Here is a 22,500-nt window from a genome sequence, read left to right as displayed (position 1 = left end):
ACCCGTTTGCGTGACGTTATAGCCTCGTAACGGTGCACCGTTTAGCACGAGAGCTATACTAGCGTTTAATTGTTTATTTTAATATGTTTATGTCATAATGTGTATGATGTCAACACATGTGTGTGACCGACTGGCCGTCGTGTTAAAGCAGGCAGAGCATTAGCCTGCTGCTAGCTGGATGGAGGCTAATGGAAAGTGTCTCGGTAGTCGGTACTGTAGCTAGCATGACTGAAGGAGGAGAGAGACCGACACACACACCTTTGAACTGTCTGTTTATATACACAAACACAGAGTCTGTCTCACTCTGGTGTCTCACGCCTTCAGTTTTCCTTGTCATCTGACACTGACAGTTGAGCCTGAGGCACCTCCCACTCTGCTATAATAATATTAACCTTTTATGTGAGTGAGGTCTTTAAGACAATAAATAAACAGACAGACAGACAGAGAGTGAGGTGTACAGTCTTCCCGCTTGCTAGCTTCCATGGGACCAGACCTAATGTCAGTCATGGGGTCTGGCAAGGACACACACGCATGTGCACACACACACACACACACACACACACACACACACACACACACACACACACACACACACACACACAGTGTCTGCTCTTCATAGAATACAAGTTCATCGTATACAGACAACTAGTCACTATTGTGTGTTTGGCAACAGACAGAATAGAACAGAAACGAATTGAGTCAGAGATTAGTTTTTTCATTTCTAGGACCCCCCCAGTGTGACTGTGATATGCATGATTCTTCCATCCATGGACCCCCATTTGGTATTATTATTTTATCTCTGGGACCCCCGATGTACACACTGTAAAATCATAGGCATTACTTTAACTCGGAGAGTGTACAGAACTACAGATGGACCTATTATGGTCCATTTGGTTCCATCTGTACTGTACGCTCTCAGAGTTTCAGGCGCCGAACGGCTTGCCCCCACACTGCACATTGAGAACCTGTGTGACCCTCGTTACCTGACAGGCTATTGAGTATTGACTATATTCACACATTGGCCATTTTGCTGCGGGCGGGTGGCATTATTTCATTAACTGAATGGTAAAATACTAAAATGGCCGCTGTGTGAATATGGTGAGTTTCCTATGTGTTTGTTTGGGCACTTTAATTAATCAAACTGTTGACAAAACCCACATTAGTCAAATGACAGTGGTAGAGAATAGACATTGATTGAATTCCATTAGGTTTTCTTTTTTTTCAGTACAGGTAGTACAGTCAAAGGTTATGCTAAAAGGATAACACAAAACTCCCTGGGTGGTCCATTGTACTCAATTCATCAGTAATGCATACAATACAATGCAATTATATTATATATTGGTATAGAAAAGACAGTAGGAAAGCTGAGAGGGAGACAGGAGAGAGACAGACAGTAGGAAAGCTGAGAGGGAGACAGTGTAGGAGAGAGACAGACAGTAGGAAAGCTGAGAGGGAGACAGTGTAGGAGAGAGACAGACAGTAGGAAAGCTGAGAGGGAGACAGTGTAGGAGAGACAGACAGTATGAAAGCTGAGAGGGAGACTGTGTATAGGAGAGAAAGCTGTGTTTGTCATGTGTTTCTGATAAAAGCATTACACATGTGTATTTTATGGTGTGTAAGTATATCTAAATGGAGGGTGCTGGCCATAATCAAGAATTCTGTTTAGATATGAACTGGGTGAACTGGGTGTTGTCTGAGTTTATTACACCATTACAGAGGTTGCACTTAACTTAACCCATTTAGGCCTGACGTCAGTGGCCTGTAGGAGGTAGCTTTGATCTCAACTTTAGTAGTTTTTATTTTAATGTTTTTTAAGCAGCGTAGGGGTGTCATGGTGGATATATGCTTGGGCAGTCAGGGATCTCCAGCCCTCTCGGTCTTCAGCTGTGCGTAGCAGGGTCTGGAAGCTGCAGCCATGCAGTCCATTCCTTGATGTTGTCCATCCAGGACTTTCTCTGCCTGCCTCTTCTCAGAGAAAGGGTCTGGCATAGATTCGGTTAAAAAAGAAAAATCACACCCGTGTGAAGTAAGTGGTGCAACTCCGTGTGGGGGTCCCTGGGAATGCGCCCAGGGTGCCGGCCCGGTTCCTGTGAGCTGCCCCGTGTCTGAAACGGTTGAGAAATGACAGGGTTACCGTGTGGGGGTCCCCAGGGGGTCGCTCTACTGTACTGTATTGTACTGTTAAACCTGAAATCATCATATATATATATAGTTAATAACTTAATATGTACTGTATGTGTGTGTTAGGCTGCACAACAGTGACACCAAAGGCTATTTCCTTGCTCAGACACAGTCAGCCAGCCAGCCAGGCAGGCACACACACACACACACACACAAAACTACTTAATGAAGTGGTTGCACCACTTTAAAAAGTTTTTATCGTCTACATTTTTTAAAGTGAAATATCCCTTTATATACTGAAGGATGGCACTGGATTCATGTCCTTTATCATGTCTGTGAAAACATGTGACAGTATGTTGTTATCTCCTTGTCTTGACCTTACAATAATGTTTAATCTCTATATATTACAGAATCACAATGCCATGGTTCAAGCCTTGTACAGTATTTTCTGTACAGCTTGGTCCTTTGACACATGCTCTCCCCTCTCTTATCTTTGTATATTGCCTGCAGTCCCCAGAGAAATATCCACCTGAGTGTTTCATGTATTTCTCCCATGAGCTCATGTGTAATACATTTCTGTTTGCCTCAACAGAGTCAACATCCTGATTCAGATTGATCAATCATTTCTACGCAGTCAGTCAGTCAGTCAGGGAGGGGGCTGAGGGTCTTTCTTGCTCACTGATTACAAAATAAATAGTAAAGGCCCAGTCTCTCTCTCTCTTGCCATGTTTGTGCCAGGTTCAGGGTTTTCTTATCAGCTTTAAGGACCTGGAATATCTTTTCAATCATTCTCTGGATGAGGAAGTGAGGAGTAGGCAAAGGTTAGCCTGGTGCGGGCAGTGGCCATTTCTCTTTCTTTTCCACATGTTTAGGGGTGCAAGAGTTAAACTATTAGATTAAATCAAGTATAAACAATAATGGATATTACATAATTTAATAAACTAATTGATTAATAATCTTATTACCATTGTGCAAATTTAGTATAAAAATAGGTGGTTAACTAATTTGCTCATATAGATTTAGATTATTATTATTATTATTTATTTTTACGCACTTTTCAATTATAAAACATTTCTAAGACTAGAATGATGGTTTCAGCCCTGCTGCACATTTTGGAAAAAATTGCATTGGATGGATTTAGTTTTTGCTTTCCTCATATTCCAGAATGTGTTTTGGTTTGAGGTGATGAACTTGTGTTACGTACCACCCATTGCAACATCATTTCCACATTATCGCTCTTACTTTATAAACTTGAACCATGTCCATATAATGGATACTGGTACTGTTTTTAACCAACTCAGCCAGGCTCTCACGAAAGGGTGCGAGCATGGACTCGAAGGTTGTCTCTCTACCCTTCCATTGAGACAATTTTTTAGGTCCCCACTCCTTGGGGTGTTTTTTTTTGTTACTGTATATTTGCGCGTACGTAAAATGTGTCCTGCATTTCACCCATCCTATTTACTACTAGGAGCTACAGAGTCAGCAGACTTTGGTTGTAGCGCTCAGGGAGCAGTTAGGGGTTAAGTGTTTTGCTCAGGGACACCTGGACACATTGCTGAGGTCTTGAATTGAACCTGGGAGCTTTGCCCTCCCAGGCCAGCTCACTAACCAATATTCAGCTATGGTCTGTCACCCCCTACATATAGATATATCGTCTATATCGACAATATATCGTCCACTTCTAAAGCCAGCCCTCTATTTTAGCCTGTGCCCCTCGGAAAATAAACCATCTCTCGTTTGTCCCTCTGTCCTGTTGTAGCCTGGCTCCAGCCCTGCATCGCTAGCCACGCCCATTAAGAAAATATGTTCTGGCGATTCAGGTCTGGAGTCTCCCGACGACGGTGTCAGCTAGGGCTGCACGATATATCGTCATCATATCGATATCGAGATATCTGCCATATATATCGTGATATGAATTTTTGTCCATATCGTGCAGCCCTACCAAGCAGGGACTCCCTCTTCAAAGAGAGGCAGGCAGACATGTATTCACGTCCTGGGTTCATATCCCAGCAGAGACCACAGCATTGATATGTAACTGATCTGAGAGTTGGTGTCTACTTGAGAAAGACACCCGACACCGACTGCTGGTGTGAATGTCCTCTGGATGAGACTCGCTCTGTCTCTTTGTCTGTCTTTGAATTATACAATTAGAGTAGAATTCAAATTCATTACATTTTAATTTTATGTCGATCAATCAATCTTTATTTATATAGCACATTTCAGACAACGAGTGCAGTTCAAAGTGCTTCACAGAAAGAGCAAAAACATAACAAGAGAGCATCAATAGTAATAACAAACAAAAGGAAAAGGACCTGCAATGATCTAAGTAAAAGCAATGCTAAAAAGGTGTGTTTTAAGATTTCGTTTAAAAGTGTCCACAGATTCAGAGAACCGTAGGTACCATGGCAGGCTGTTCCACAGCACAGGGGCATAGTAGCTAAAGGCGTCTGTCACTGGTCTTAGTTTCTGCTTTTGTTTATGTGAAAGAAATTGATATAGTCAATTATGACAAATGATCACTAATCAATAATTTATTAAACACTAATGATCCCATTTTAACCCATTAAGACCGGAGGCCCTCTAAAACTTCAAAATGATTCGACGATTTCAAGATTTTTTTCAAAAAAAATAGCAGATGCACAAGCTTGTAGATCTGTTATTTTATTATAGCCAATGCTAAAATCTATACGGATGCTTTCCCAGTTTTAAGGGGTCAAAGTAAAAAGAAAATAAGAAAATAATAGATCTGTGGATTGAGGTTGGGCTTAGGGCCGATTCATACTCCTATTTTAGAGCCGAATAAAAGTCGGTTCGGCTCTGTAGAGCCTACAATGTGACGTCATTTGAGGTTCGGGGGGGGCGGGTAGTGGGCACTGGGTACCGTCCTAAAGTCGGCTCTACGGTGCTACTGAAAATTTCTGACGAGCCGAAATCATTTCGGCACTACAGCGCCGAAACAGCGATAAAATAGGAGTATGAATCGGCCCTTAGGATCAGGATGTTGGGTTTAGTGGTTGGAATTAGAGTTGAACCTGATTTATACTCAGTTGTGTACCAAGTGTCGTGCACAGAATAATTTCCGATCTAGAACATAGGAGCTTCTTGCTATTTTTTGGGTAAAGTATAATATGTCATCCTAAAGTGTTAATGTCTGCACATAGTAACACAAAGTCTCTGTCTCTGTCTCCAGGCCCAGCTGTTGGAGTTACGAACACAGAATTACCAGCTGTCTGATGACCTGAGGAAGAATACAGCAGGTATACCTCCTTTTATTAAAGTATTCTTATGTAGTAATAGTTACCATTTTATACATATCAGTTATGTCTACCGTATGTCTACAAAGCTTTTTTATTTTGTCCTCCAGAGCTCAATGCCGTTCGCCAGAAGAATATTATTCTCGAAAGAGACTTTGTCAAAGCGCAGAAGGTTTGGAATACATAAGAACATAATAATTAGGTTTATTACTACATAATAATGTATTCATGTATTAATGTACATATTAATTAATTTGACTATTGGAATGTTTTCTGTCTGCAGGCGCTGAATAAGAGTAAGAAAGCTCAGGTGAGTCAGTGTGTTACCATTAGCTTTATTTAGTAAACAGCACCCTCTGCTGGCTGGAAGCTGTTAAAGGCACACTGTCATGATGCTGATGTGCATTTCACTACTTTCATTGTCATAAACCAGTGGTTTTCAACCCTTTTCATATCAAGGTGCCATTATTTTTTGATCCACAGACCACCATTGGTTTTTGTTGGATAATTCATAATAATTAATAATGATAATGTATAGTGTGTGTTGTAATCCTGTATTGATGTTGGTACCATAGGAGAGATAACAGGCAAAAGTTGATTAAAATAACAATTCTTCTACATTCTCTAATTGTGTAGACTTCTTGTAAGTTAACTTCTTTTAGGTTTAGGTTTATTTATTTAGCACATAGTACAAAAAATAGACAATAACATATCGAAGAACAAAAATACAATGCAAGGAAAGGAAGAAGCCAGCTGGCTTATTTGGAATCCTTTCCTGTATGGAAGAGGTCATTGATTTTAAAGGTTTAAACAGATTAAAAGTTGTACAAAAGTTGTAGTATTTACTACAAGTTGGCAAAGGTGGGCAGCTGTGCAATAAAGAAATAAAATCACAGACTGCACAGATTGATGCAGATGTTTACCAATACTTTTACTCTTGAGCGGGTTGATTTGGTTTCATTTTACTGTCTCAAGAGTCAAAATGTATGAATTGATTATGCAGGAGGTGGAGGCCTTGCTGACTGAGAACGAGATGCTACAGAGTAAACTCCACAGCCAGGAGGATGACTTCAGGTTACAGAACAGTACTCTGATGCAGGAACTTTCCAAGGTACAGTACACACTGTCGCTGTTAAATTATATTATTATAGAATGTAGTGATTCTCAACTTTTTCACTTGTTCTTTCAAGGGCCCCTAATTTGACACGATTTAATTTGTATCTCTTGAGACCAAAATCTAAAATGTCAAATCTTCAGTGTTGAATTAACTCTTGACATTGTATAACCCATGGTTTGTTCCAGAACTTCCAGTTAATATATAGTCTGACAGATCTGCATATGTTCTATGGTTTGTTCCAGTTAATATATAGTCTGACAGATCTGCATATGTTCTATGGTTTGTTCCAGTTAATATATAGTCTGACAGATCTGCATATGTTCTATGGTTTGTTCCAGTTAATATATAGTCTGACAGATCTGCATATGTTCTATGGTTTGTTCCAGTTAATATATAGTCTGACAGATCTGCATATGTTCTATGGTTTGTTCCAGTTAATATATAGTCTGACAGATCTGCATATGTTCTATGGTTTGTTCCAGTTATGCACTCAGATAGAACAGTTGGAACAGGAGAACCAAGGATTCAAGGAAGGCGGTGCGGCCTCAGCAAGTAGCCCCACCCCTGTGCCCGCCTCCAGCCATGTGGATGGAGAATTGCTCCGCCTCCAAGCTGAAAACTCCGCCCTCCAGAAGAAAATGGCAGGTGTGTGTGTGTGTGTCTCATATAATTATACATGTGCCACTGGCTCCCATCGATTAAAGGTTGCCCAGGGCGGCTGTGGCTCAGGAGGTAGAGCAGGTCGTCCAATGATCCCTGGGTCGGCGGTTCGAATCCCGGCTCCTCCTGTCTACATGTCAAACTGTCCTTGGGCAAGACACTGAACCCTACACTGCCTCCAGTGAGTCGGTCGGTGTGAACTCGCCACCGTTGATGTGTAAATGTGGGAAGTGAGGACGCTGGCGTCGACTGTTCGCCGCTTCACCTCCCAATGTATGAATGAATGAACCGTAAAGCACTTTGAGCACTTGGAAAAGTGCTATAAAAATGAGAAGGCCTTTGGAGCTGGCAGCACCAGTCTGCCATCCATGCCATCACTGCCAATCACACGTCAGTGATCTCGATGCCCGCAGCCTGCCTGCCTGTCTTCTCTTTTTGGTGCAAGAAGCTGTCCTTTATAATCTGCCAATAATCTATGATTGATTGATTGATATGACGATATGTCCTCCAGGCCTGCAGGAGCGCTGTGACCAGGAACTAGTGCAAAGACATACGGTCGCCCACGCCGCCGCCGCCGCCGCCGGCACAGAGACCGACGGGCCAACCAGAACCAACGGAGTCTCTGACGTCACCACCGGAGGGGCGGAGTCAGCCGCCGAGGGACGCCATGAAAGACCTGAACAGGTGAGGAAGAGAAGTCACTATAGAAACACTTTGTACGTCACAGAGATCACAGTTAAACGGTTATTCCACATTTCCTTTCTGTGACTTGGGCCTCGAGTTTCTTTTCTCCAAGTTCGCCAAGAGTCTTGTGAGCTTGAACCGTGGCAGTTGTTCTCAACAGAACAAAAGTACTTCTTTCTGTGTGGAGTTTGCATGTTCTCCCCGTGTCCCCTAGGGTAGGTACCCTCACAAAAAACATGCAGTAATCCTGGTCTCTAAACTGCCTCCCCCTGGCCAGCCGGGGCGCCTGATGGAGGGGAAAGGAACTGGTTGGAATAACGTGTTCCTTCCACGCGCTACGTCCAACCAGGGAAACTCCCCCCTGTCAGGTGTAAAGGAGCAACTTGGACACTCAGGCATGAAGGAAGCATGAGTTCAAGTCCGTTGCTCTCCCCTTGTCCCCCATATATGGGGACTAGGTTGGTGGAGGGTGTGTAGAGCCCAGGATCACATTAGATGATTGACACAGGGGTGAAAAATGGGTTACAAAATCCTGGGATAAAAAATATATATATAAAAAAAAAGGTTAATTTAATCTGTGACACAATTTTATGTAGTGTGCGGTCCCCGCTTCATCTGTCTCTCTCGGTTAGGGGGTGGTCCATGGCTTGAACAAAGAACAAAACAAAAAAACATTCCAGACCACTCTGCTCAGGGTTGTAAATATGTGTGTGTTCCAGGCTGAAGCGAACGTGGAGCAGAAATCTAACCATCTCAGTGGTGAGTACGCTCTCCTCAAATATGTTTCTATAACACTGGTCTTACTCTTTCCACCTGATTCACTTAACAGTGAAGCAGTTGACAGTCTGAAAATGATACTAAAACTGTTTCTGTGGTCGGAACCTATAGTTGTTGTTAGACTCTAACCCGCTACATAAACTGAATATCAGATGCAGAAAAGACAGGAATGTTTGTTTAAATGCTATAAATGCTGCAAAAGCTTTGCTTCATGCTATAGGCTAACAGAGGCTTCAGCATACTGTATGTCCTGGGCGGCATTTAGGAAACAAACTGTACTAAATCTATTAAAATAATGTGCTCTGAAATGCACGCGGGCAGTTTTGAGATTTTCAAGTGGGCCCTTATCCAGAAAACGTTGAACCACTGCAGCACATACACAAGTTCACATCGCGTCGCTTTGCTTTGCGTTGTGAGCTTGCCTATTGTAGATCTGATGTTTGCTATTTTTTACCAATACCTACAGTACTCATGACTTATTATGCCTTGCCCAGAATAGGGAGGCTAGGGTATTATTCAGCAGAATCTTACCCACATTTTGAGGAAACTGCCTGCTTTACTGAGGACAGCAGACCCTGTCCACACCATCACAATACTCTGTTATACAGACCAAGGTTTATAGACTAGACAAGATTTAAATGATATTCAGTGGTTCTCAAAAATTCAAGTGCCCCCATTTTGTTTTGCATTAAGCTGCAGAGCCCCAACCCTTACGAGACTATTTGGTTCCTTTGTGAACTCTGAACTATAGTTACATACCTGTCCATTTGGTTCCTAACTATATAATAATTTATTTGGGGACCCCCTGAAACCCCCATAAGGACCCCTGTGGGTTCCCCGGACCCTCCTTGAAAACCACTGGACTGGATCTACCAACCACAGTTCATGAGTTTATTACACATCAGCCTGGGATCCAATTAATATGAGTCACATGATAAACAATGAGAGAAAACTGTATCATTTTGAATTATAAGTGCATCTAAAAACATTTAATATATTGGAGAATCCAATCCAGAATCCCCCCCCCCCCCCCCCCCCTTTAATGTAATTCCGAAAGTGATTAAATTCACTCAGAAATAAATAACATAAATTAACATAAAGTTAAATATTTAACTTGAACTTTTGTTTTAATCTTGATCATTATGGCATACAGTTCATGAAGATTCAGCATCTTAAAATGTCCCAAGATTCCACCTGTTCCACCATATAATTATATATATGAAATGATGTTTTCTTAGATTAATTTGTGTCTTATTCCTTACATATTTATATACATTTTCCACAATATTCTCAGTTGTCTTTTTAGATGCACCTGTAATCCTGTATACAATCAATTTGTCTGTAGAGCATGTCTGTATTTCCTCAAAATGTTGACCTTGGTGTTTGGTGAATGGATCCTAACCTTGCTACAGTGTAATTGGTTTTATCATAGTTTAACGTGAAGATTCATCTTCATATTCATGGATCTGAACTGAAATAAAATGCCATTCATGTGTAATTAGTTTGATGATGATTATGTGTTGACGTAAGCGCTGATCCCCAGCCTGCTTGTGTAACTGCAGTAAGCATAGGGCAGCTAGCTGGCTCAGGGCACACACACCCTACAAGCTGTCTGGACTGCTGACCTCGGATCAGATTCATGCTTAAAGGAGCTGTAAGTGATTGTTTTTGAGGGGCGCTAGCCCTTCCTACTGTATATTCGGCTATTAGTGTAGATTTTCGTCTTACACAAACATTAAGCTCGGATGAAAACCGAACAAAAACAAAAGTCACCATCTCTTGTACTGTGTGTGTGGCCTAATGGAATGCCCCCCCCCCCAACCCCCCTCCTGCTGTGTGCGGCGCCCCCTTTAGGCCGGTCAAGGGAGCGCGTTGTAGAGAAGATTGTAGCTAAGCAGGAAGCACTAGGCTGGTCGGCTGCTCTCTGTCCACTAAATCACTGCTTTGGGCCAGAGCTGGAGATGTCACTGACCACCGAGCAGCTGGAGATGTCCCTGACCACCGAGCAGGAGGAGAAGAGGCTGCTCAGGGAACAGCTCCACAGCATGGAGGTGAGGAGGCACGCAACGCACGTACGCACGCACGCATGCACGCAACGCACGCACGCACACACGCAACGGACGCAATGCACGCACACATGCAACACACACACGCAACGAACGCACGCAACGCACGCATGCAACGCACGCAACGCAACGGACGCAATGCACGCACACATGCAACACACGAACGCACGCAACGAACGCACGCACACACGCAACGCATGCAACGTATGCACGCACGCGCGTGTACACGCACACTAACTAACAGATACTGTACATGCCTCACCTTAACCCATACCCTAACTTTATTAAACACCTGTGACTTTTTCTAACCTATTAACCACCGGTTAATGTTAATATTTGTACACCAGTTTCAGGGACAGGAAAATGCATGTATGCACGCACACACACACAGACACACTGTTACACACCATAAGAGGTGAGAGCTCACACACACACACACACACACACACAGTCAGTTTAAATGTCCATCTCACTGGTCTCTCATGTTCTCCAGACCTCCAAACAGACAGAGATCAGTAAACTACAGGAGGAAGTGACGAAGGTAAAAAACAATTGTATTCTAAATGTGAGCAAATGAACACGGGTCACGTCATTTTTAGTTTTCCATTTCATATTGTAAATGTGACCAACCTAATGCAGGTCAAACAAGCGTTGACTGGGGACATTTGTTTTGTACCACATTTCATGCTTTTACGAGATTCGTGTCTTTTTGCATCATCTGTCAACACTGTAGGCGTCCATTTAAAATTTTGTCAATAACTCACTTCCTGTTTCAGATTATCTGGGGAACCCCTTCTGGGTGTTTTAGGACGACCCATGGGATATATGTGCCAAAGTGTATATGCTTCTAATCTATGTCTTAGGATGGCCCAAAGGACATAATATGTGCCAAAGTGTATGCTTCTATGAGATTTTATAGGCTTTTTGAGTCAATCGCCAACACTGTAGGTGGACATTTTCAATTGTGTCAATAATTAACTTCCTGTTTTAAGGTTTCTTTTGGGCACCCCGTCTAGGATGTCTAAACCAGGGGACATACGTGCCAAACGTTATGCTTTTACAAACATTTACGTCTCCATATTTCATCTTTTTATACACTTTTCATGAATGAATGCCCTGACCTATTTGTTGCGGCAGGAAAACATTTGCCGACCTACTAGCAAAAACGTGTTATTTATTATATAATGCTAAATGCTATAATGTGCGTGTGTGTGTGTGTGTGTTTGTGTGTGTGCGCGCTCTAGCTGTCAGATAAACTGAAGAGAAAGCAGGAAAGGTGAGTTCCTGTCTCAACCTGTGATTGGTTGGTAGCATGATAAATATATATAAGGTCTCTGATGCTAAAGATAGTAAGATAAAAACAATTTTAAATGTGAATTATTCTATTAGATGTTACATTTTGAAATTCTGTTCTTCAGTTTTCTTCGTCTCCAGGGAGAGAAGGAGGCTCTCTACAATGACAGCAGGTAATCTATCATTTTTTTAAATAATTATAATGGTGTTCTTCTGATTATACAGTATTTCATGTTAGTGGAGTTAGTTATTCGAGTTATTTTACATTACATCAAGTCACCATTTTATAAGTGTCATTAATTAACATAGTCTTTGTGTTGTCTGTCCGTCCGTCCGTCCGTCCGTCCGTCTGTCTGCAGGACCAAGATAGACGAGATAAACCAGAGGAAAGAGGAGGAGTTGAAGTCTCTACATATTCGCATCCAGAAACTACAGGCTGACCTCATGACAGCCAATCAGGTTAGACCTAATTCACATGACAGACAATCAAAATTAGACCTAATTCACCTCAACATATCGGCTTAGAGTAACCTACAGTAATTTACACAACAGCCTCTCATGTTAAACCAAATGAACATGGCAGCCAATGTTAGACATTCTTAACATGACATGATTGACATCCATTCAGGATGGACCTCATGAACATGAAAGTCCCCACGGTCATGACGTTTTGTTCCTGGAAATATTTTGAAATTGGAGAAAAAAAACATTTTCCAGTCCTCGAAATGTATTGTAATTTATCAAGGTTAATGAGGGATGCGACGCTCTGATTGGTTCAGAAACTTCAGAGCCAGCGTTTCATGCTGAAACTTCAAATTAAAATGCCCACCATTTCCGTTTCATTACACCTTTTAACCAAATCAACCCTAAATGAACTCTAGTGTCCCTATTCCTAATTCTCTAATTAGGCGAATTCTGTGAAAATTCAATGTGCCGTAAAGGTTTTCCACAGAAAATGTATGTAGAATCCTCGGGTACGGATGCTGGGCTTTAAGTGGTTGAAACAGTTTGACGTAGTTTAGCTTCCTCCAGTATCTCTCTAGGGGTTTTGTAGTATAAACAATAATCTGAGTCATTTTTAGTAGCAGATATTTTATTCAGCAAGACAAAATATTGTGTTGTTTCATTTCTCAGACTGTAGCCGAACTGAAGGAACAGATGCAGAGCAGACGGACGGAACATGAACTGGCACTGCACACTCTGAACGACCAGGTAACACACACACACACACACACACACCCACACACGCACACACACACACACGCGCGTACTGTACGCACGCATACACGCTCTTGCTCTTAAGGAATAAGTAACACGGTTTCATATCAGTAAAGGAAGTTATTAAAAATGTAGTTTTAATTGCAGATAGATGGAGTTTGATGTGAGGTCAGAGAGCGGGACAGGTTAATTATCTGCTAATGAGGAAAAGGGGATTAGAGGGAGGGGAGGGAGAGAGAGACAGAGACAGAGAGACAGACAGACAGAGAGATGTGCTGTCAGTCAGGAGAGGAGTGATGGAGGGTGGAGTGGGGAGGAGCCATGGAGTTAAATGATAGTGAAGGATGTAGAGGAGAAGGAGGGATGGATGGATGATGATCTATTCTATACTATATATAGCAGCGGTTCCCAAACCTTTTTGGCCATGCACCCCCTGGCTGTTTTACCGCTCCTGACCTACAGTAGCTGACGCACTCCCCCACGTGGACATATAAATTGCATAAGCTACAGTATAAGAGACATACATTTCCTATGTATCCACATAAATGCACATATATTAACCTGAATATGGTATATATATACAGTATGCAGCGTAGGCTATATTCTGCAGATACAGTACTTGCCATATATTGGCATAATATAAAATAAACCCATAGCACCACCATTAGTCTTTTCATGCCGCGCACCCCCTAGAAGGCGCCCGCATAGTGGGATGAGTGAAGATACAAGTGAAGAGGTAAGCCTGGTAGAGAGGCATAGGAGAGAGAGAGAGAGAGAGAGAGAGAGGGGCGGGGGTCGGTTGTGGACAAATATATAATGTATTTAACCTGAAACCTGCTGCTTTGTCTTATACTCTCGTCGTTTTCTCTTTTCTATTCATATTCTGTTTGCGGTTTATATACTTCTGTTTTCCCTTCCTGTTTTACATTTCCTTTTCATATTTGGCAACTTTGTGCTTCTTTCTTTCTCTCAATCTTTTAACCCCTTAATGTCTTTCATTGCCTACATGTCTCTCTCTCTCTCCTGTGTGCCTGTCTCTCTCTCCTGTGTGCCCGTCTCTCTCTCCTGTGTGCCTCTCTCTCTCTCTCCTGTGTGCCTGTCTCTCTCTCCTGTGTGCCCGTCTGTCCCTCTGCGTCCTGCCTGTGGTGGTGATGACACTGCAGGTAGCCAATCAGAGTGCAGTGAGTCAGGAACAGGTGGACAACATCCTGCAAGAGAACGATGCTTTAAGGACAAACCTAGCGGCTCTAGAACAGGTAACGCCATATCTAGAGAACCCACCATATCTAGAGAACCCACCATATCTAGAGAACCCACCATATCTAGAGAACCCACCATATCTAGAGAACCCACCATATCTAGAACCATTATTTAGAGCCCCAAAATAACAGCTCTAGAACATAGAACCATATCTAGAGAACCCTGATAACATGGCGGCTCTAGAACACGTCGTAACATCATATCTAGAACCCTTATCTAGAAGCCTAACATGGTGAGGAACATCATGCTTAGAACATTTATTTAGAACTCTAACATAGAACAGGTAACACCATGTAGAACTTTTATTTAGAACCCTAACTAACCTCACTAGTACAGGTAACCCCATACATAGAGTAACCATTATCTACAACCCTTAGACTGCAGCGTTGGAATGGGTAACCCACTAACCCCGTACCTAGAACCCTAGCATAGAAGATACATATTTATTTGTGACTCAATATGGAACTTATTATGGAACCCAATCTGCAGGAGCATGTCGTTCTAAGGACAAATCTGATCGCCCTAGAACAGGTAATAATATCCCGAACGCTGCCTATGTATCCCTTAACCTAGAATCCTAATGTTAGACAGATTAACTCAAAGCTTGTGTGCTCTAGATCTAGAACTTAGAAACCTCAATTATTTTTGCGAACCTCAAACATAGAACCGGCTTCTCTAGACTCGTATAGCTGCTCGGAGAACCCTGCAGGAAGCCTTGAACTTGTTGATTATTTTGAGTGTACATGAGAGACCCGCTACTAACCTCACCACATCAGAAGAACCCATTCAACCTTTTCAATGTTCTGCACAACAACAATACTAACAACATAGAGAAAAGAGAGGAAGGTGCACATCTGTTTGGCAACAAGGTGGTCTTTGGTACAACTGGGTGACACAATTGATGCAAAAAAGGATGAGTCCAATTAAGGCACTCTTGTGGAAAAGTTAAACCTGATGAAAGTAGTTTTGACGCAACACGTACGTAGGTGCAGTTATTTTTTCCTTGCTACGTATGCATTAGCCAAACTATTAACCCATTTAGACCTGAGGACGATTCTACAAAATAACCTATGTCAGTCGTTCTCAAACTATTTCATGTCAAGGACCCCCAAAATTATGTATGTAATTGGCCGCCGACCACCATCTGAAAATATGTTGTTCCAGGGAACAGTTAAAAACATCGGCTCTGAAAGAATATATTCAAAGACACAAACTACATTTTCACGATTTTGCGTTTAAACGTTTCCACGGGAGTGCCTCAGTCTCATCCTTGTTTGCAATACTAACTACCGGTGCATGTTTTAACTATAGGGCTGCGCGATGAATAGATGCTATCGGTATGGTCAATGTCGGCCTTAAAATGTGTATATTGGTATTGAACCGATATCAAAATGTTATGTGTGTTTTAGCCCACATAACATAAAACATTTTGCGATGATAAAGGCTAACAGGACAGGTGTAAGGTAAATCCTACTGGAAACTTGTATGGCAATATTGGTATCGACATCTGTATCGGTCTATTTGACCAAGCAATACCATTTGTAATCCAATACCTATCGGATATCGATCAATATCGTGCATGCCTAGTTTTGACGGCATGAAACAATGCAAAGAGATTGGGTGTAGAGGGGGAAAATTATATAGACCCTGACCCCGATCAATCAAGTGTATACAGTATATATGGGGTTTAAGTGGTTTAAAAGTCAGAAGTCATGACCAAGGTCTAAACACACCAATGCAACTCCTTGCAACACCTTGCAGCTGCAACTCCTTAAGTTGCAACATCTTGCAACTCCTTGCAGTCTTTCTCCCCAAACGGCAGTTGCATTAGGTGTGGACTGACCCTTTAGATTGCACCATAAGCTTTAGTAAAACAACATCCGTCCACAGTCACCAACCGGAGGTAACGTGAAGCTTTAGTTGCTATAGAAGCTGTGTCACCTTTCATTAAACATCCTAACTCACCTCTCTCTAACTACTGCCTGCTGTCATCTCCTGTGCTACAGCTCTGCTGCTGTCTACCAATGCATACTGTATGCATGCATCACTCACACACTCATAGATTCTAACCAGCACTGCATCAGTGTCATCTAGCAGTCTGTAATAATGTATGCGCCGCATCACTTCTCTACTGTCTATTCTATATGCACTGCCTCACTCGGGGGGGGCCGTGTCCTCAGAAATCAGCCTTTTGAGTGACGGAGTTCTTTAGTGACATTGGCTCTAGGAAAGTGACATTGATGTGTGGTTGGCGCTCCTCCTCCTCCTCCTCCCCCCAAAAAGTATTTTCTGCTCCAGGTGCACAGGGTGCTCCGCCAAAACAACGATTTGGTTGCCAAGTGCTCTGAAGCGCAAACACTTTGTGCTGGGTAGAGGAGTGAGTGCTCCAATGAGTCTTTACCGTAGAAATGCTCAGTGGGAAGGCAGCTCTGGCAGCTCTGTGGACGGTTCCTGTGGACACGGTGCTAGAGGGACCGTGTCCACAAAAGAACGCCTCTTTAGCTGCCAGCGCTGACCACAGATAATTTACAACGCAACGTTGAACCGTGACAAGTCCATGTTTAGATCGTTCCAGCTCCGCTATTTGTGCTAATTTAATACGCAGATGGCATGAAGTTTAAGTTCTGAGCACCTCAGTGGTCTATGGGTTCAAACAGTGCAGGCAGCACACTGTGTGTGAGCACTCTATGGACATGAGATCCACACTGTGTGAGCACACTATGGACATGAGATCCACACTGTGTGTGAGCACTCTATGGACATGAGATCCACACTGTGTGTGAGCACTATGGACATGAGATCCACACTGTGTGTGAGCACTATGGACATGAGATCCACACTGTGTGTGAGCACTATGGACATGAGATCCACACTGTGTGTGAGCACTATGGACATGAGATCCACACTGTGTGAGCACTCTATGGACATGAGATCCACACTGTGTGTGAGCACTCTATGGACATGAGATCCACACTGTGTGAGCACTCTATGGACATGAGATCCACACTGTGTGTGAGCACTATGGACTATGAGATCCACACTGTGTGAGTACTCTATGGACATGAGATCCACACTGTGTGTGAGCACTATGGACATGAGATCCACACTGTGTGTGAGCACTATGGACATGAGATCCACACTGTGTGTGAGCACTATGGACATGAGATCCACACTGTGTGTGAGCACTATGGACTATGAGATCCACACAGTGTGTGAGCACTATGGACATGAGATCCAAAGCGTTCTCTGTCGGCACGGTGCCTTATTTTGTCTATCTATTCTATATTTACTGCCTCACTGAGATCCATTCTTATCCATCGTCTTGTTTTAACCAACATCATGTGCTGTCATCACCAAACTATCATCCAACAGTGCGAGTAGTTAGCCTGGATCCAGCCCAAAGACCCCGCCCACTCTCTGAGTGGACTGCATCTCTTGGTCTGGTGTTGCACTGTCACTGGGAACCTATCATTTCTTCGGTACAAAAATGTATTATCCAATGAGAATCGGTGGTGGGGGTGGGTCTAACGAACAACCAATCAGCGCCGAGGCCCGTTTTCAGCGTCATCACACAGCGCAACACACATGAGGAAGGAGGGAAAAACGACAACAATGGCTATTGGTTGAGGGAAATTCTAATCCCCTCCCCCTTGAAATCGCTCAGACAGGAGACAATGTCAGACTGAAGCTTCAAGAAAGCTACAGTCTGATAATCAGGCTAGCGAGTAGTGTGAACAGTGTTTGTTGATTGTGTGTTGTGTGGTGTCTGTCTGCCTGTCTGTCTGTCTGTCTGTCTGTCTGTCTGTCTGTCTGTCTGTCTGTCTGTCTGTCTGTCTGTCTGTCTGTCTGTCTGTCTGTCTGTCTGTCTGTCTGTCTGTCTGTCTGTCTGTCTAGATCCAGACAGTGAAGACTCAAGAGTTGAACCTGTTGAGGGAGCAACAGGCCTCTCTGTCAGCTGAACTCCAACAGAGACGAACGGAGCAGGAGAGTTTGTTGGCTCAGAGAGATGACCTCAACTCACAGCTACAGGTGCACGCACGCACACACACACACACACACACACACACACACACACACACACACACACACACTCACGCAGTATAACTACTGTAGCAAAAGTGTAGTTTTACACACCCTCAAGGCACTTGTACCATGCAGTATCTTATTCATCTACTGTATGTTAGTTGATTAATTGTTAATTGATAGATTTTTCATAGAAGCGCTCTTGCGTATTGATAGTTACTAACATTTGATTTATAGCGTCCGTTATTAGCTCTGGTGTCAGTGTGTCACATACTTCACATCTACTTCCTGTAAGTGCACAAAAAACAAGCCTATAGTGTTGACTAATCATTACAAGTGAGTCTTATTTTGAAATCTGGTGTATTTTAGTGGTCAGATTTCGTCATGTTCGTCGTAAAGTATAAGCAAGAACCCACATGGATTTTGGCCAAAGTTCATATTATTATATACTAAAACCATGCTGTCAAAAATCACTTTCAACACATTAAACGTTGGGGATTATTAGTACAGGCTTATTTGCATAAGAAGTCATATCGCTCAGCCCTAAAATACAGATAATTTAAACCATTCTGGGCGGGAACACCTTTTGGTGTTTTAACTAAGCATTATGTTATACTTTAGCTATTGAAAAATAGCAGATCTACAAGCTCACGCGCCACTCGGTGAGCTTAAATTGTAAACATGCGGCACAAATCTTTGAATATATATTCTTTCAGAGCGAACGTTTTTTTTATTTCGACGTCGGGCCAAAAGGGGTTAAACAGGGTTGTATCTACTTACTGTATGTACAGTACTGTATGTATTCACTATGCAGTACTGATATCAGCTGTCTGTGTGTCTGTAGGAGTCCAGTTTTGCCAACAGGAAGCTGTTAGAGCAGCTGACAGAGGAAGGACTGGAGAAAGACGGACTACTGAGAGAGCTGGACGATGCTAAGAAGGCACGTGCACACACACACACTCACACTCACACTCACACTCACACTCACACTCACACTCACACACACACACACACACACACACTTAAATATTCATTACATTCGGCACATGATGCTCAAAGATGCTGATGCAGAATTCTTTGCATCAGCGTCTGTGTTTAAACGAGCATTAACATACATACCTGTGGTCAGCAGCCTCCATGCATGCTCTTACGACAGCACACACACACCCTTAACCTTTCCCCCTATATATGTACAGTAGACATGCTGTCATGTAATGTAATATTACAGTAAGTTGCATTTTTTGTTGGCGTCGGGCAGAAACCTCTTATCTTCATGTTTTAACTTTGGGTTCTTTTTTCCGCCCGTAAATTAGCGTCCTATACTTGATCATACGACACCACAGGCTCCAGCTTGAGGATCTGCTTTCTTCTCCGGTTTCTTCTTATTTGAATCCAGTTAATTTGGACATATGACGGAAGACGGGTGCCTCATAACTCAATCACTCATCACTGTCCTGTTTCTAAAACATGGTCAGAACAGTAGGGGGCGCCACAACATAGACCAGGCTGAACTAGTATACATGAACTTAACAGAAATGAAAAAATGCAATAAAAGTAGTAATGTTAAAACTAAATAAAAATCACTTTCAATACAGACGTAAAGAGTGTTCAATAGGTGATTTTCTTTCTTTATTTTTAATAATAATCTAAAACCTCAAAAAAGGACATGACCAAAGTCGTTAAAGTGATCAATATAATTGATATCATCTCTGTCGGGTGGAACCCTCATATATCCAAAACTGTTACTTTTCAGGCTTTAAATAAATAAATAAACGCAAAAGTGGCAGATCTACAAGCTCAAAACGTCTCTTTGCGCTGCATTACAAGCTTCTGCTACTTTTTAGGCTTTTGTGTGATGCTGTAGTATGTAGTACAGTATATAGACAGTATGTATGCGTTTGCATTCACGTGAATATTAATAAATAATGTATATGATGTGTGTGTTTTACAGACCGCAGAGAAACGTAAGATGATGCTGGACGAACTCGCCATCCAGCTGAGCCAGGAGAAGTCGGACCACAAGGAGGCGCTGTCTGACCTCAAACTGCAGCACGAGAAGGAGGTAAGGACACTGACGCGTCCTCACAAGGAGGTAGGATGCTTCCTATCCACTGACACATCCTCACAAGGAGGTAGGATGCTTCCTATCCACTGACACCTCCTCACAAGGAGGTAGGATGCTTCCTATCCACTGACACCTCCTCACAAGGAGGTAGGATGCTTCCTATCCACTGACACATCCTCACAAGGAGGTAGGATGCTTCCTATCCACTGACACCTCCTCACAAGGAGGTAGGATGCTTCCTATCCACTGACACGTCCTCACAAGGTGCCTCCAAGCCAAGACATTGGCTGTGTTCTGAGACGACCCGTTGAACCCTGGGTAAATACATCGTATTGATTATTGATCTGTTCTCTGTCTCCAGGTGTTAGGAGTTAGGGCTCGTTATGAGAAGGAGCTGAGAGGACTCCACGAGGAGAAGAACAGAACTGAAGAGGAGATGAGGCAGCAGCTGAAAGATGAAAAGGTAACTATTGAGCAGCTCACTGTGGCCGTTATCCGTCACTGCTTAAGTTCTAAACTTGTCTTGCTGTCTCTGACTTGAATGTGCGGTCTGTAACTAAAGCCCTGACCACACCAAAGGTTTTATCTTTGTCCCGGCGCTGTGATCTTGTTGTGATCTTGTTGTGATCTTGTTGCACGTTGACCCACGTTGGCCATAGTGATTCTGAGTGATTCAATTAAATTCAATGGCCCAAACCACACCGAAGGGTCTAGACGGATTTGGCGTTAACTCCTTGCAACCGTTTGGACCCAAGGAGTTGCATGGTGACCCTTTTGGTGTGGTTAGGGCGGTGGTTAGTTCTTTGATCAAAGGAGCAAAAATGAAGATTAAAAGAACCAACTTCAACTTCAAAGAACTTTATTTTTCCTTTCGGAAACTTATTTTGTGCAGTGGTAAAGATAACAGAAATCACAGTACACACAAACACAGTTACTATATAAAAGATCATAAAAACGACTTTTTAAGAGAGACTACTTAAAAGCATAATATATAAAAAATCTGTTCTAATAATTAAAAATCTAAATATTTGCTGTATGCAACCTATGCATACTATATAGTCCATCAGGTGGAAAGGGGGGGGAGGTCACTCGTGTGCAAAATAGAGCGGAAAAGCCGTGCTGTGAATGGCCAGTTGTCACTTGGAGTGGCAGCGGGTTTACTGTGTGTGTGTGTGTGTGTGTGTGTGTGTGTGTGTGTGTGTGTGTGTGTGTGTGTGTGTGTGTGTGTGTGTGTGTGTGTGTGTGTGTGTGTGTGTGTGTGTGTGTGTGTGTGTGTGTGTGTGTGCAGGCTCGCTGTAAGGATCTGGAGTATCTCCACCACAACGTGGAGGAGCTTCAGCTCCAGGTTCACCAGCTGGAGGAAACTAAAGGCTGGTTTGAACGACGACTCAAAGAGACGGAGGTGAGACACACACACACACGGTGACACGGTGAACCCTATCTCTTTCAATACTTTTATTGGTTTTTCAGAAAATTATGAACATACATTACAGACATACAAAAAAGACAAAAAACAGAAAAGGAAAAAAAAAAGACAGAATCAACAACATGCCAGCAAATAGTAATCCAGAAAAAAGTAGCAGTCACGTATATACTCTCATCATACAGTTTAACTTATTCTCATACAGTTGTCACACACCCATACAGTACATACATACTGTACATACTCTTTTCCATTCTTCTTTTAAAAACCTTGCAATAGGTGACCAATCTCTAACAAAGTCAGTAAGATTGCCTCTTAATACATATGATAACCTCTCCATAGGTAATACTGAACTGTGTGTGTTTTGTGTGTGTGTTTGAACAGGAGAACATTGAGAAGAACGCTTTGGAACATCAAGAGGAGATGAAGACACTAGAGACGGAACACGCACACAAGATAGAGGTACACACGCACACACATGCACACACACACACACACACACACACACACACACACACACACACACACACACACACACA

At 42.6% G+C, this 22,500-nt stretch overlaps 1 protein-coding gene across 5 annotated transcripts in view; it reads left to right on the top strand.

Annotated features, from left to right (window-relative positions):
* The window catches only part of gripap1 (GRIP1 associated protein 1), a 48,338-nt gene that overhangs the window by 421 nt on the left and 25,417 nt on the right, over positions 1-22,500 (top strand). Inside the window, exons 2-22 of one of the 5 annotated variants that reach the window (XM_080764368.1) lie at positions 5,312-5,378; positions 5,486-5,547; positions 5,659-5,685; positions 6,379-6,486; positions 6,975-7,137; positions 7,664-7,836; positions 8,556-8,595; positions 10,567-10,664; positions 11,173-11,220; positions 11,924-11,955; positions 12,098-12,145; positions 12,332-12,431; positions 13,107-13,184; positions 14,354-14,446; positions 14,940-14,981; positions 18,345-18,479; positions 19,318-19,413; positions 20,425-20,535; positions 20,900-21,001; positions 21,827-21,940; positions 22,346-22,423. In XM_080764368.1, the coding sequence (XP_080620494.1) occupies positions 5,312-5,378; positions 5,486-5,547; positions 5,659-5,685; positions 6,379-6,486; positions 6,975-7,137; positions 7,664-7,836; positions 8,556-8,595; positions 10,567-10,664; positions 11,173-11,220; positions 11,924-11,955; positions 12,098-12,145; positions 12,332-12,431; positions 13,107-13,184; positions 14,354-14,446; positions 14,940-14,981; positions 18,345-18,479; positions 19,318-19,413; positions 20,425-20,535; positions 20,900-21,001; positions 21,827-21,940; positions 22,346-22,423 (1,815 nt within the window). Of the gene's footprint in view, positions 1-5,311; positions 5,379-5,485; positions 5,548-5,658; positions 5,686-6,378; positions 6,487-6,974; positions 7,138-7,663; positions 7,837-8,555; positions 8,596-10,467; positions 10,665-11,172; positions 11,221-11,923; positions 11,956-12,097; positions 12,146-12,331; positions 12,432-13,106; positions 13,185-14,353; positions 14,447-14,939; positions 14,982-18,344; positions 18,480-19,317; positions 19,414-20,424; positions 20,536-20,899; positions 21,002-21,826; positions 21,941-22,345; positions 22,424-22,500 lie in introns of all 5 variants that reach the window. The other 4 variants (XM_080764365.1, XM_080764367.1, XM_080764366.1 and 1 more) reach the window with 4 other exon arrangements.

Source organism: Protomyctophum bolini, assembly GCF_963924005.1.
Source record: "Protomyctophum bolini genome assembly, chromosome: 5".
In the NCBI taxonomy this organism is placed as follows: domain Eukaryota; kingdom Metazoa; phylum Chordata; class Actinopteri; order Myctophiformes; family Myctophidae; genus Protomyctophum; species Protomyctophum bolini.
Note: the sequence above shows the minus strand (reverse complement) of the source record. Positions and strands in the feature narration are given on the sequence as shown.